Here is a 14910-nt window from a genome sequence, read left to right on the forward strand (position 1 = left end):
ACACGAGATGTGTTGTTTATTCTTTTTTTTTTCTTTTTTTTTTTTTTGAGAGAGAGTGTCGCTCTGTCGCCCAGGCTGGAGCGCTGTGGCACTATCGTGGCTCACTGCAACCTCTGCCTCCTGGGTTCAAGCGATTCTCCTGCCTCAGCCTCCCGAGTAGCTGGGATTATAGGTGCCCGCCACCACACCTGCCTAATTTTTTTGTTTTTTCTTTTTTAGTAGAGATGAGGTTTCACTATGTAGGCGAAGCTGGTCTCGAACTCCTGACCTCAAATGATCTGCCCGCCTTGGACCCCAAAAGTGCTGGATTACAGGTGTGAGCCACAACGCCTGGCCTGTTTATTCTCTTAAGAGAGAAAATGAGTGGATTAATAGACTGTAGTTCTGAACAAGGTGGAAAACTCTTAAAGTGGAAGTATTGGGGCAAGTGCTCTGACAGGCTAGGATGGTGCAGTCAGTCCCTTCACCCAGAAATCAGTAGAATGTTAGCAGTTCAGACTCAAACCTTGTGAAAAACAGGTGGTAGAAAGGAAGTCCCTCGCAGCAACTGGCGCCATAATCAAGACAGAATGTTTGCAGAATAAATGGAGTTACCTGCTTTCAGCCCCAGGTGGTAGCTATTGTCTGCCCTGATGATATATGATAATTTGTGATCCTGTTGTCTTAAAATGTGGTCACTCGTCTCCAGTAGAATTAAGTGCACAGTGAAGTTGTCCCCCCCATCCCCAAAGAGATAAACATATATGAATGAACTCAAGTGATAACAACTACTGCTGCCTGGGATCATGAGAGACCTGAAATGAACTGATAGGAAGTGAAAGGTGGCTGAAATAATGAGAATAGAGCCATCTGCAGAGAATCATAAAACCAGCAAAGGCAAGGTCTTGTGTAAGTTGCCTTCAGAAGCTTTGTCCATGAGAACTCTAAGGAATTCTCCAGATCTGTTGGCTGCTGCTGTGATCTCTGCCCAAAAGGAGCCTCTGACCAGCATCCAAAGGGCTTCCGGACCCACTGGACTCTTCTGGAGGTACACTGGTCTCCTGAGCCATGGCTGTGGTTTTTTACTCCCTTTGTCACTGCCTGTGTGTAGAATGATAATTGTATAATTGATAGTGTGAAGACCTTGATAAATGGTAAATCTGAGCATCTGTATTTGGCTGACGTGTCATTGTGAAACCTCACAGCTTCAGTCAGTGTCAGCACAGCTAGGGAGCTTTTGTGCCTAATGCACATGTCACTGGGCATAGTCTACAGGCACCTAATAACTCAGGTACCTTAACAGTCACTAATGAGTGTATCTCCAAGGAACAGTCCAATAACACATGACTGGCCTGACTCAAGGTAACTATATGTCCAATCCAGGATCATAGTGAGTGGGCATCTGCCAACCAGGGGTCATTCCCCCTGCCTGCCATTGAGCAGTTCAGGAGTGACTGGGGTAAGCAGACATGAGTGAGCTTGCTCAATTCACTATTTGCCTCTTTGGAGGGGATCATACCCAGGATCTAGATCATTGTGCCTTATTGGAGTTCTACACATTTCACTTGCAAATTATATTTGAAAATTAAATGACCATGTTGCAAGTCATTCACAAGACATTTTTAAAAATTGCATTCCAGAACCCATATTAACATCCAGTGACCTGTAGAAAGCAGTAGAGAAATGTATTAGGCAAAAAGTTCTGGCAAAGACCAGTCTGATACTGGCCTGATTATCCAACCTCAGGAATTGTCCACATCAACTCGAAGAGCAAAGAAAAATAAAAAGTACCAGATTTATTACTCAAGACATTAGGAACTATCCATTTAGATAGACGATTTTAGCTAACAAAATATTACAACGTCATCCTGAAGAATATGTCCCTCTCCCAGAGAACCCAGGAGGTTATCATGACCCCTGGAAAGCCTGACCAGCAATAACAGTGCAAGTGGCATAGGTGCATGAATGCAGAAATACAATCTCTACTGAAAGTAAGTTTCATATTAGGCAAGAATTACAGGATAGACATAGAACCTTTGGTCACAAAGTCAAATCAGATGTACAAATTTAATATGGTTTAGGAGTTAATGGTGGTTCAATTCATCATGCTTACGGGAAGTGAAGTACAACAAATGACTGGAATTGCAAATAACTCCAGGATTAATGATGAATTAATTGCTAGAGCAGAAAATATCCAAGACCTTCCTGATTTATGATGGGGATGGGTAAAGAACTTGGATGAGACGATACCCAAACATGATTCCCAGGTTTACCTAAACTAAACAATGGAAGACTGTAGAAGATGCCATTAAGATATCTTAAGAATATGGAAGATTATTATTCCCTTCTCATGGGACAGGACTTTATAGGGCACCTGAAAAAATTCTCATGAAAAATCACTTTTACAAAATGTTAAGTTACGATATCCAAGATGAAACCAATGAGTCACAACATTCACATAATACACTGTGCAACCCTGATCTCCTGACTGTCGTAAAAGATTTCTTACCTCTAAACCAAAAGTTCATCTTATCATTTAATTTTTCTCATGTTTTCTGTTCTCTTAGCTTAAGAAAAGATCATTACAAACTTTTGTATGTTTTTCATATATGCTTGCAAAGGATTGTAAAATTTTGTTGTGATTATTGTTGCTTTAAGCTGAAACTTCCCTAATCTTTCTTTAGAGATTGTGGCACAGCATTCTAGTTTCCTTTCTATATCCAATTGTTTTCTGTAATGAATACAGAAATACAAGCATTATTTTGTAACTTTAAGTAGACATCATCTCAAGTCTACAAGAATTGTCCAAAATAGTATCTAATGACATTTCTAGGTCTTCAGACACTATTAACGCAGATTGTAACCTCCAGATCCTGAAGATTTTCCTAGATACTGGTTACTGAAACTGAGCTTTCTTGAATTCTTTTTCCTTCCACTGTGGTTTCCCACATTTCAATATATCACCGATTTTTGTCCTCACATATTACTTAAATATTTTTCACAGAATTAAATTAAATATGAATCATCCTTCCTGCTCTGATTTTTGAAATGACCCTTTGCTTCCTATGATAATGATTCTTCTGGTCCGTTTTGTAGTTATATGTTAGAGTTTGTAAATATTCACACATTTTGCACTTGCATATAATTTTCTTATTAATTATTTTTTCCTCTTCCTCTAAAGTTGCTGTTATTTCTTTTAACTTTTTGTGGGAAAAGTTAAACCCATCTTTCACTTTGTTGATATGCTTATTTGTAATTGAACTCCTTGATTTTTGCTCAAATTGCTTTTCAAGTTGCCCACTTTTAGGGAAGACATTATTTGGGTTTTGTTTAGTATATCAGGCTTTTTTTTAGTTCGTTGTATCAAGAAGTGTAGACTTTTCTGTACATAATATCCTTTTTTACACAGTAGTTTTTTTTTTTTTTTTTAAGTCTGTTAAAATAAAGGTCATCAAAAGATCTTTTCCTAAACCTTTCCTCTACCAGAAATATCCCTAGAGTCACATGGGCCTTTCTCCCTTCTTGCTTTTGTAGGCGTACAAAGCTAATCTGTCTCTGATCAGATTGCATGCACATGTGCCTTTTGGGGCTCTTGTGCATTCGTTCTTCCTTCTCTTCTAACCTCAAAAATGGGTTTTCTGTGTTGGCTCTCTCCCTTTAACATGGAAGTATATTCATGCTTTTGTTGAATTTTGGAATAAATGGCTTTCTTTACCACGTATCTCCCTTTAACTACTACTACATCTCTCTTCTCAGCCAAGTACGTGGGAAGAGAAGCCCTGAGTTTGTGTCATTGTCTTCTCACCTCCAGTTCACTACTTTACCCACTACCTGACACCCAGCTCACTCACACACACAAGCCCAATCACTAAGTTGCCATAGCTGATTTGTAGCTTTCCTGCCCCCTTGGCAAAATTTGACTTTGTGCATTGGGATAATACATGCTGAGTACCTATTGAACAGGCACTGTGCTAGGTGCTGCTGTTATAGAAATGAAAAGAAGGCATCATCTCCTTTCTAACAACTCACAGGAGCAGCCATTCCTGATTCATGCACAGGTCTCTTGACTCCCAGTGCTCACTTTTGCAGGCTTCACTTAATGCCGTGTAAATCACCCTATTCTCCAGATCTTTCTTCCCACTTCTCCTTACTGTACACAACTTCTCAAGGCAATCACCTCCATGCCCATGGCTTCAGTTACTTCCTCCATTCTCTGAGAACAAGAGAATTTTAAATGTTTTGTTTCATGTATTAGCTTTATTTTACACAAGATGCCTCATTTGCTGTAACCGTAGATTCAAAGTTGCTCAGTGAAAGTAATAAATGAAAAATGGTGATATTCTTAGCGTGTAAATTTTAGGAAATTTCCCCAGTTACTCTTGATGGCTTGATTTAGTATGTGTGTTACTTTTGAAAACATGTTGGGATGTCACAAATGGACTTAGACTACAGAGATTTATATTCAACTTTTTTTTTTTTTTTTTTTTTTGGAGATTAAGTCTCACTCTGTCACCCGGGCTGGAGTGCAGTGGTGGATCTCTGCTCATTCCAACCTTCAACTCCCAAATTCAAGTGATTCTCCTGCCTCAGCCTCCCAAGGCGCCCACCACCACACCCGGCTGATTTTTGTACTTTTTTTAGTAGAGATGGGGTTTCACCATGTTGGCTGGGCTGGTATCCAACTCCTTACCTCAGATGATCCACCCACCTCGGCCTCCCAAAGTGCTGGGATTACAGGCATGAACCACCGCACCTGGCCTATATTCAACTTTTGATCAGAGAGTTCCATTTTAGTGTGACACTGAGAGTAAAAAACTATCTTTTCCTCCTTACCCATTTCCCTTCCTACATTCTCTGCCAGGAGGAAGGCACCACTACGTACCGAGTCTTCCCCAGCAGAGCCTGAGCAGGTCTGTTTTTCCTCTGCTTCCCCTCTTCTTTCACATCTCATGACCAAGCACTTGCTATTCTGTCTCCCAAATGATCACAGACTTTTTCCTCCACTTTTGTCACTGCCACTGCCCTTAGCATTACTCTGCCTTTAGGTAAAGTCTCTTAATTGGTCTGGTAGCTTCCTTCAGTTCTTCCTTATTATACAGACCACTACACACACATCTGACAGAGACGTCTCACCTTTTTATGGTTCAATGACTGAAATTCCCAGAATAAAATTAAAACCACCCAGCATCAAATTTGAGGTCAAATAGAGGTGGGTTTGCATCCCAGGTTCATATACTGTCCAGCAGTGTGGTCTCAGAAAATGGAACTCCTTAAGCCTTTGTTTGTGTATCTGCCTACACTCATTGAGAGTTGGTACTATTTCACACATACAGTGCCTGGCATGTAGAAGGGACTTAATCAATGTTGAATGAAGGGGAGGCATTTTAAAATCCATATCCAAAAAATGTTCTTCTGTCTGGGAGTGGTGGCTCATGCCTGTAATCCCAGCACTTTGGGAGGCCAAGGCAGCTGGATCACCTGAGGTCAGGAGTTCAATATCAGCCTGACCAACATGGTGAAACCCGTCTCTACTAAAAATACAGACGTTAGCCGAGCATGGTAACGTGCTCCTGTAATCCCAGCTACTTGGGAAGCTGAGGCACTTGAATGAGAATCACTTGAGCCCGGGAGGCAGAAATTGCAGTGAGCCAGGATTGTGTCACTGCCTGCGCAACAGAGTGAGACTCTGTCTAAAAAAAAAAAAAAAAAAAAAAAAAAAAAAAAAAAAAAGGTTGTTTTAAAAATATACTAATCTGGCTGGGTGCGGTGGCTCATGCCTGTAGTCCCAGCACTTTGGGAGGCTGAGGCGGGCAGATCTCCTGAGGTTTGAAGTTTGAGACCAGCCTCACCAACATGGAGAAACCCTGTCTCTGCTAAAAATACAAAATTAGCCGGGCATGGTGGCACATGCCTGTAATCCCAGCTACTTGGGAGGCTGAGGCAGGAGAATCACTTGAGCCCAGGAGGCGGAGGTTGTGATGATCCAAGATTGCTCCATTGCACTCCAGCCTGTGCAACAAGAGTGAAACTCCATTACAAAAAAAAAAAATGTGTTCAGCAAGATTGAAGCATAAAAGGTTAATAGCCAGAATCATTTATCAATTGTATTTCTATACATCTGCAAGATATAATCTGAAAATGAAATTAGAGAAACAATTTCATTGGGCAACAAGAGCAAAACTTCATCTCAAAAAATAATAATAATCTACAATGCCACTTCCCGTCCAAGCTTGACTTCTACCCGTACTTTCTGATATGGTTTGGCCATGTCCCCACCCAAATCTCATCATGAAATGTAATCCCCATAATCCTCATGTATTGAGGGAGGGGCTTGGAGGGAGGTGATTGGATCATTGGGGGCAGTTTTCCTGATGCTGTTCTTGTGATATTCAGTGAGTCCTCATGAGATCTTATAGTGTTTTGGTTTGCTTTTTTGGGATGGAGTCTTGCTCTGTTGTCCAGGCTGGAGTGCCATGGCACAATCTTGGCTGACTGCAGCCTCTGCCTCCTGGGTTCCAGTGATTCTCCTGCCTCAGCCTCCTGAGTAGCTGGGAATACAGGCATGCATTACCACAACCAGCTAATTTTTGTATTTTTAGTAGAGATGTGATTTCACTACATTAGCTAGGCTGGTCTCGAACTCCTGACCTCAGTTGATCCACCTGCCTTGGCCTCCCAAAGTGCTAGGGTTACAGGTGTGAGCCACCGTACCCAGCTGAGATCTGATGGTTTTATACATGTTTGACAGTTGCTCCTTCACATGTTCACACTCAGTGCGGCCACCATGTTAGGCGGACCTGGTTCCCCTTCTGCCATGATTGTAAGTTTCCTGAGGCCTCCCCAGCCATGTGAAACTGTGAGTCAATTAAACCTCTTTCCTTTATAAATTACCCAACCTCAGGTATTTCTTTATATCAGTGTGAAAACTGATATATTTTCTGATAACCATGCTTGAGGAATTGGGGAATTCAGACTACCTGCGATCAAATTGTGGCCCCACCCTTAGCAGTCATGTGACCTTGGGGAGGTTACTTACCTTCTCCATCTCCACTTCTTCTGTAAAATCTGTAAATGAGACTGTTTCTGAGGGTTAAATGAGCATAACAGTGGGGACACTGTGAGGCACACACTGCTTGCCACATGTCAAGTATTCATCTTTATTGAATTAGGATGGTGGTAACCCACTTTATGGCTCTCGATTTTGTATGACAAAATCATGCATAGTGCTTTGTTAGTAAAAGAAAGAAAATCTGAAAGTCCCTGCCATGGAAGGAAGAAATAGCGGGGAGAAAACAGAGTTGGTACGTTTTAGCCTTTCAAAGCTTGGAGGGACAAGTTAGGTTTCTATTTTATGGAGAAGGAGGTGGAGGCAGGATGGGTCCTAAGGTGTCATTCAAGACACACAGCCATAACTCTTTATTGAGAGTAAGCTAGGGCCCCAGGGATTGCTGTGGTCAAGTTGCAGACAAAAACGACCACTCATTGGGAGACAGGAGACGAGTGTTTTGTTACCAAAGCAGTCAGCCATTCAGGTGTATCTATATTCAGTCAGCAAATAAAAGTTGTTCAACTTGGTTGCTAATGGGACCCACTCTACTGAGGCTTTGTATAGAACTCACAGAGGAAAATGGCTTCAAGTAACCAACTACCCTGTGCTTTTCTTAGGACTAAAAAGCTCAGGAAGCTGGTGATGAATGAAAACCTTAGTCCTGCTGGCACTGCAGGAGGGGCCAGGAGAGCAGCAGCATCATAAGCCACAGGGCGGGGCACCTCAGGCAGGGGCATTCTGAGCTGTTGGGGAGGGGTGGCAACCAGGATGGGGCACTGTGAGCTGTCGGGGAGGGCATTGTGGTGTGTGGGGTGGGGCATTGTGTGCCACATGCCTGTGCTCCCACCTGGGCCAGTGGGCTTCAGTCTGTAGGTGACTACAGAAGGAGGAGGAGCTCCCTCTGTTCTCTCTTCAGGCAGTTGTGTCTCTCAGCGCTTGTTGGGTTCACAACCTATTGAATAAGCCGGCAAGTCTTCACCCTCCCAGACAAGTCAGCTCAGGGGATTCAGCAGGGCACGGACCTTGGCCCGCAGCCCCAGCTGGGGCCAGGGCCGGGCTGTAAGGTAGTCAGGCGAGCAGCGGGTAAGACCATCTCTGCAAGTGCAGCATAGCCTAAGCCTAGGGCAGCAGGAGTACGTGGCCAAAGTTGTGAGCAGAGGCACAGGTCATGGCAGACAGGAGTAGAGGTGCCCCATGGGGAATGTACTGACCTGTTGTGTGTGCCCCAAGGACAGCCCTGAGTTTGACCAGCCGCAGGGGTCAGTGTGCCCCTCTAAGTCCGACATCTATGAGGCAGGAGCTGGGGACAGAATGGCAGGAGCTGGGGACAGGATGACAGGAGCTGGGAACAGGATGGCAGGAGCTGGGGATGGGATGGCAGGGGCGCCTATGGCTGCTGCTGTGCAGCCTGCTGAGGTGACTGTTGAAGTTGGTGAGGACCTCCACATGTACCACATCCATGACCGGGAGATGCCTGAAGGTAAGGAGGTGACGGGTGCCATCTGCCCTCGGCTTGCCTCTGGATGCTGCTGTCCCCAAGGTCCCCTGGGAGGCATCGCCCACTTCGAGCTCCTTTCTGCCTGTAGCCAGCTTTCCAGGGGCTGGCCAGGAACAAGAGCTGGCTCTGCCTTGCATTCCCACCCCTTAGTTTTTCCCCACCGAGTCCAGTCAGTTTCTTTTCACCTCCCCTCCCAAATCACCCAGTTCTTGCTCTCTTGTCTCATTCTCCCAGGCTGCCATGGGACCATTTATTTATGGCTCTTCTTGTTGAATAAGCAGCAGTCAAATAAATGAGTTGATAGATTTTTATAAATGATTAAATCTTTTTTTTCTTTTCTCCCTCTATACGTTTAGCTTTGGAGTTTAACCCTTCTGCCAATCCAGAGGCAAGCACAATATTCCATGGGAACTGTCAAACAGATGGTGAGACAACATTGTCTGTATGTCTGTGTATTATCCTGTGGGACTTTGTGGAGGCTTCTTTGGACCATTCTCTTCCTTTTCTCAATAAAAACTCAAATATCCCAACTTTCCAGCAGCCATCTTATTTTTTCTTTGTACCTATCCACATGGTACCTAAGTGAAGGAACCAGGTAAGTGCCTAATTGTTTCCTTTGTTAAAGTAGCTAAATCTCAGGACAGTTCATATTCAGATATTTGGGGATTTCTTATTTAAAATCAGAATGGAGGTTGCCATGGGAGAGGCTGTATGGTATTCTTAATGGGCTGCTTTAACTTACCTTGATAGAGGCTGCTTAGTTTCTTCTAACTGTAATTTGAACACAGGAGGAGGAAATAAAAGGAGGGTGCTTAAAATAATTGTGAAAGGTGTGAAACATCACGGCCAGGACTGCAGAAAAATGGTTGTGTGGGGGGAGGGGATGGTTTGTCAAAGGAGTTTACCCATGAGGCTCTGATTACTTTAAAATTCTTACTGTAACAAAAAATGTGTCTCCAGATTTATTCTGGTGACTTAACAGACTTTATTTACCTCCTTATTCTACAAGAGAGATGGGGATTGGTTCATGGTCAAAACTATCAAAACATGGAATGTCAATGTAGACTTTTAATGTGTAATATAAAGATTGCAGGTTAAAAATGTCAGACCTTCCCTGTAAGAGTGTTCGTTGCTGTGGCTCCCCCTTTGTCCTTTCCCCTCCTGACAATAGCATCTTGTTGAAAGATAAGAAAGTCAGAGTTTTGGCTGGGCATGGTGGCTCACTCCTGCAATCCCAGCACTTTGGGAGGCCGAGGTGGGCGGATCACCTGAGGTCAGGAGTTCGAGACTAGCCTGGCCAACTTGGTGAAACCCCATCTCTACTAAAAAATACAAAAATTAGCTGGGTGTGGTGGTGCATGCCTGTAGTTCCTCCTACTCATGAGGCTGAGGCAGGAGAATTGCTTGAACCTGGGAGGCAGAGGTTGCAGTGAACAGAGATTGTGCCAATGCACTCCAGCCTTGGTGACAGAGCGAGACCCCGTCTCACAGAAAAAAAAAAAAGGAAGAAAGTTGGAGATTTTGAAGTCTCTACATTGCTGAGAGAGGCACTGGATGGAGGCGGCGGAAAAGAGAAAACAGTTAGTTGGTTTGCCTCTAAAATCTTGCAAAGAGATGAATCTAAGTAAAAGTAATTCTGGGTAATAATATGATTCCTGAATAAAAACTAAAATGTTCAAAATAGAAAGCATTGCATCATAAAGATGAGAAATCCAGTTGGCTTATTTTTTTCATTTAAATGCCAGAGATTTCATTACTGTAGAGGAAATGTCTTATAGCTCTTCTATTTAAACTTCGGTTGGGCTCTTAATTTTTTAAGAGGTAGGATAATTATGACACCTGATGAGTGTGACTTTGTAACTTGTAAGTACTGTCCTCACTTTTCAAGATATTTAAGGATTGCTTTAGAATAAACAAATATGTGAATTAATTGATTGTACCTTTATACACAAAGCATGTAAGTATTTGTGTAAACTTACACTCTGTTCGGTGATGTAAGGAAAGGCTCTGAGTGATGTTACACACCAGTTAGTAGATGGGTAGTGTTGGATGAGAGCCCCAAAATGGCTCTTTGTTGTCATTCTTTAGGATTATAACACAGTTTATGTATGTCTCACTTGGCCCTTTCCAATACAAATAAGGCCTGTGTATCTCCCTATGTATTGCTAATGAAGAAATGAAGACTTACAGATAGCACATGACTGTAGAAGACAGTTACTCAACAAAACTGAGGTTCTGTGTCCTCAGAATGACATGAAAGTGACAGATATGCTGAATTTACTTCTAAAAATTAAAAAAACTCTAGAATACATCTTATATTTTGCCTATAAAATAGACCTGTCTTTTAAAATTTACTGACATCTTTATTTATTTTACGCAAAGTTGATTTTACACAACTCAAAGCTGACATTTACCTCTTCATTTTTTTTTTTTTTTTAAATAAAGGAAGGTGTCACTATGTTACTCATGCTGGCCTCAAATTCCTGACCTGGGTTCAAGTGATTTTCCCATCTCAGCCTCCTGAGTAGCTGGGACTACAAGCATGTGCCGTCTTGCCTGGCTCTATCTTATGTCTATACATTCATTTCGATGGATAAGAATACAAGTAGATGTAGTGAAATAGCCTAAATGCAGCAGTTGAATAAACAAATTGATAAATTTTTATAAGTGATTACCTCTTTTTTTCTTTTCTCCCTCTATACATATAGCTTTGGAGTTTAACCCTTCTGCCAATGCAGAGGCAAGCACAATATTCCAGAGGAACTCTCAAACGGATGGTGAGACAACGTTGTTTTTTCCACCAAGAGAAACAGTACAAACTCTTGTTTGATCAGGTGTATTATAGGAAGTATTTAGAAAAACTCGTATTGGTTTAAATTTTTCAACTTTTCACATATTCACTTGTCTTATTTTAACATGTGATATACTTTCCTTTAGTTATCATTTTAGTGAAAACATGTAAACTTTTTGTTTATACATTTTGCCATCTTTTTATCAACACAATTAATTTGTCATGTGACAGAGGAGTCATGGATTTCTCTTTATTCATAATTCTTGGTCCCTTTTCCCTTGCTCCAAAGAGTACATTTTAAAGCTGAATGATAGAACTTAGGCTTCAACTTGGTTTTCATTTAAATAAATTAAAAAACATAGTTGTTTATCATCGGGGATTGAATCTGTGATTTGGGCCTCCTCTCACACAGTCCTCTGACCGCATTCATTTACCACATCCAAGTTCATGCTACTCAAAACTTTAAGCTATTAACATTTTCATTTGATGTAATGTCAATTTAAACATGCCCTACTCCTGCTTATTTTCCTTAATGTTATGCTAAATCCTTATTTATTTGCTAAAAAGCCATACACAGCCAAGTTTTCCAGTTGACTTAAACAGCAAGAATACAAGTGAAGGTTCTATAATAATATGTGAAGTAATGCAACACAGTGAAACATGGGAGTTTGTAACCTTTGTTTTTATAGTTTGAGTAGACTTTGCCAATTTTGAATCAGTTATTTCTGGTTAGAATTTGTGTTCTTTTTTTACGTTACTGTAAAGAGATACCTAAGGCTGGGTAATTTATAACAAAAAGAGGTTTAATCGGCTCATAGATCTTCAGGCTGTACAAACATGGCTTCAACATCTGCTTCTGGTGAGGGCCGCAGCAAGCTTACAATCATGATAGAAGGCAAAGGGGAAGCAAGTGGTTCCACATGGTGAAAGTGGGAGGAGAGAGAGGAGAGGGAAGGTAGCACACTCTTTTTTTTTTTTCTTTTTTTTTTTTTATGGAGTCTCTCGCTGTTGCCCAGGCTGGAGTGCAATGGCATGATCTCGGCTCACTACAACCTCCACCTCCCAGGTTCAAGCAATCCTCCTGCCTTAGCCTCCTGAGTAGGTGGGACTATAGGTGGGCGCCACAACACCTGGCTAATTTTTGTATTTTTGGTAGCGATGGGGTTTCACCATGTTGACCAGGCTGGTCTCAAACTCCTGACCTCAGGTGGTCTACCCACTTCAGCCTCCCAAAGTGCTGGAATTACAGGCTTGAGCCACTGCACCTGGCTGGTACCACACTCTTTTAAGGTACCATAATGAGAATTTGCTTATTACCGTGGGAATGGGACCAATCCATTTATAGGGAATCCACTGCCACTACCCAAACACCTCCCACTAGGCCCTCTCTCCAACATTAAGGGTCACATGTTAACATGAGATTACTTACCAGTTGTGTAAAGACCCATGTTTTGTTTTGCTATTAGTGACATATTAGTAGGTAACCATTAAGTGTGGTTCAAGATGCTTACAGGGATTCTGTTGCATCTAGAGATAGGTGTCTGGTCAGGAAGCAGTTTTTAGAGCTGTTAGCTCTTAGCTTCTGATAATTAAAGTAACCTATGTGTAAACACAGAATGAGAGAATACTAATGGATCATGGCTCATATATGCAACAGTTAAACTTTTTTATTAGCTAAATTTTTCATCTGGCCTAGTTTTTTTGCCCTTTTCCTTTGTACATGAGGATTCTTTCATTTTTATGTAATATAAACTTTATGAAATAGAAACTTTCATTTGTATGTAATAGAAACTTTATGAAATTAATCATGCCAGATAATTTAAATTATAAATTATTGAAAATAATTTTTTTAATGGAATTTTGTCTCATTTTACATAGGAGTAATCAGTAAGATGTTAACAACTACTTTTATTTTATGGCATTTGTATCAGAAGTGACCAGTTTTTCTTTTTTATTCTTAGTTATAGAAATAAGAAGAAGCAACTGTACAAACCACGTAAGTAAACAGTCAAATAGTTAAGAAATTGATAGTTTTACATAAAAGTGTGTCTCTCTTGATTTCTTTAAATTACAATGTGGACCCAGTGGTGATAGCATGGACCCCTTTCTGTGGATTTTCTAAAACTCTTCTATTTTCCTAAGTATTAAATGTATCCAGAAAAGTCTTTAGCTTAGTGTGTCCTTTTAAGGATTTCTGATATTTAAGTTGAATTTCAATAGTCTGGTTGTGGTAAAAACATCTGCCTTAAGGCTGGGCATCCTGGCTCATGCCTGTAATCCCAGCACTTTAGGAGGCTGAGGCGAGTGGATCATCTGAGGTTAGGAGTTCGAAACAGCCCTGACCAACATGGTGAAATTCTGTCTCTACTAAAAATATGAGATTAGCCGGGCGTGGTGGCTCATGCCTGGAATCTCAGCTACTCAGGAGGCTGAGGCAGGAAAATCACTTGAACCCGGGAGGTGGAGGTTACAGTGAGCTGAGATCACACCACTGCACTCCAGCCTGGGTAAGAGAGTGAAACTCTTTTTCAAAAAAAAAAAAAAAAAAAAAATCTGCCTGAAATATTTAATCTTATTTTTAGTGAAATAACAAAAATAGAAGAGCTAAATTAATTGCCAGCACAGTCTACTGACTTTCTATCACAGCAGGTGAAAGCATACCTTTCTTGCTACACCATGATCTTATGTTCCTCCCTCTGTTTCTTCCAATAGTAGCACACTTCTTCATTAAATCAGTAATATTTACATGATTATGACTCTGCAAATATTATTCACTGCTAAGTCATATGGTGTTTTCACTGTGCCTCTGCATTACATGTCCTTCATCCTGTCTCTGAAACAGTTCTGAAATCTGAGCACTTCTGCAATTCTCCTGGATCTTCTCTTTTTTCCTAGCCTATGTTAGTTTATCCATCCAAATATAGTAAGGAGACTCTGGGTGGTCTGTTTGCTTTCACATCCATTATTTTTTAGCATGAAGATAATTTTCTGACTATATTCCTTTGCTTATTTTCTAATAGCCGTTTTCCCCCAAGTGTTGTAGCATTTATCACATGCCTTTCAAAGATACTTTCCATCTGCGAAAACACATCTGTTCCTTTTGTGTGTGTGTTGGAGGAGCAACTTTCTTTGGCCTTTTGTCATCCTAGTTCAGTATGGAGTGGCTTTCCCTAGATATGCTCGATGTCTGCTTTTCTGTGCTATCTCCTTAAAGTCTTTTGGGATCTCACATAACTGCTCTCTTGTGTGGGATTGCCCGAGTCCCTAATTTTGTGTTTCCTTCTGTCCGGTAATCCTCTCTAGTTGTACCTGAACACATTTTCCTGGGTGGAGATGTTTAGAGAGATGGCCAGTCTTAAAATCCCTCCTCTTTGATAGAGAGGACACCTCTAGGTTGAATCTAGATTTTATGGTTCTGAAGACATTTTGCAGTTGTGCTGTCATTACAGTGTTGTTCTTGAATTTATTGCCAGTGTGTGATACACTATTTACAACCAGGTTTTAGGTATCTGTGGAAGCTTTTTAGGATCTTCTCTCTCTCTGAGGTTCTGAAATTTTATAATAACAGCTTGGTGGAGATCTTTTCGTTTTATT

General features: G+C 41.3%; 1 protein-coding gene across 7 annotated transcripts in view; it reads left to right on the forward strand.

Moving 5' to 3' along the window:
- LOC102115579 (arf-GAP with GTPase, ANK repeat and PH domain-containing protein 5-like) overlaps positions 1-14910 on the forward strand; it is a 56004-nt gene that overhangs the window by 28221 nt on the left and 12873 nt on the right. For 3 of the 7 annotated variants that reach the window (XR_012417734.1, XR_012417735.1, XR_012417736.1), the window contains one exon: positions 220-1737. Coding sequence is in view for 4 of the 7 variants with exons in the window: in XM_074001637.1 (XP_073857738.1) it covers positions 8222-8507; positions 8882-8950; positions 11234-11302; positions 13278-13312 (459 nt within the window). In the remaining 3 variants the exon portion in view is untranslated. Of the gene's footprint in view, positions 1-219; positions 8508-8881; positions 8951-11233; positions 11303-13277; positions 13313-14910 lie in introns of those variants that run through there. The other 4 variants (XM_074001637.1, XM_065520742.1, XM_074001636.1 and 1 more) reach the window with 3 other exon arrangements.

Source organism: Macaca fascicularis, chromosome 9 (assembly GCF_037993035.2).
Source record: "Macaca fascicularis isolate 582-1 chromosome 9, T2T-MFA8v1.1".
Classification (NCBI taxonomy): Eukaryota; Metazoa; Chordata; class Mammalia; order Primates; family Cercopithecidae; genus Macaca; species Macaca fascicularis.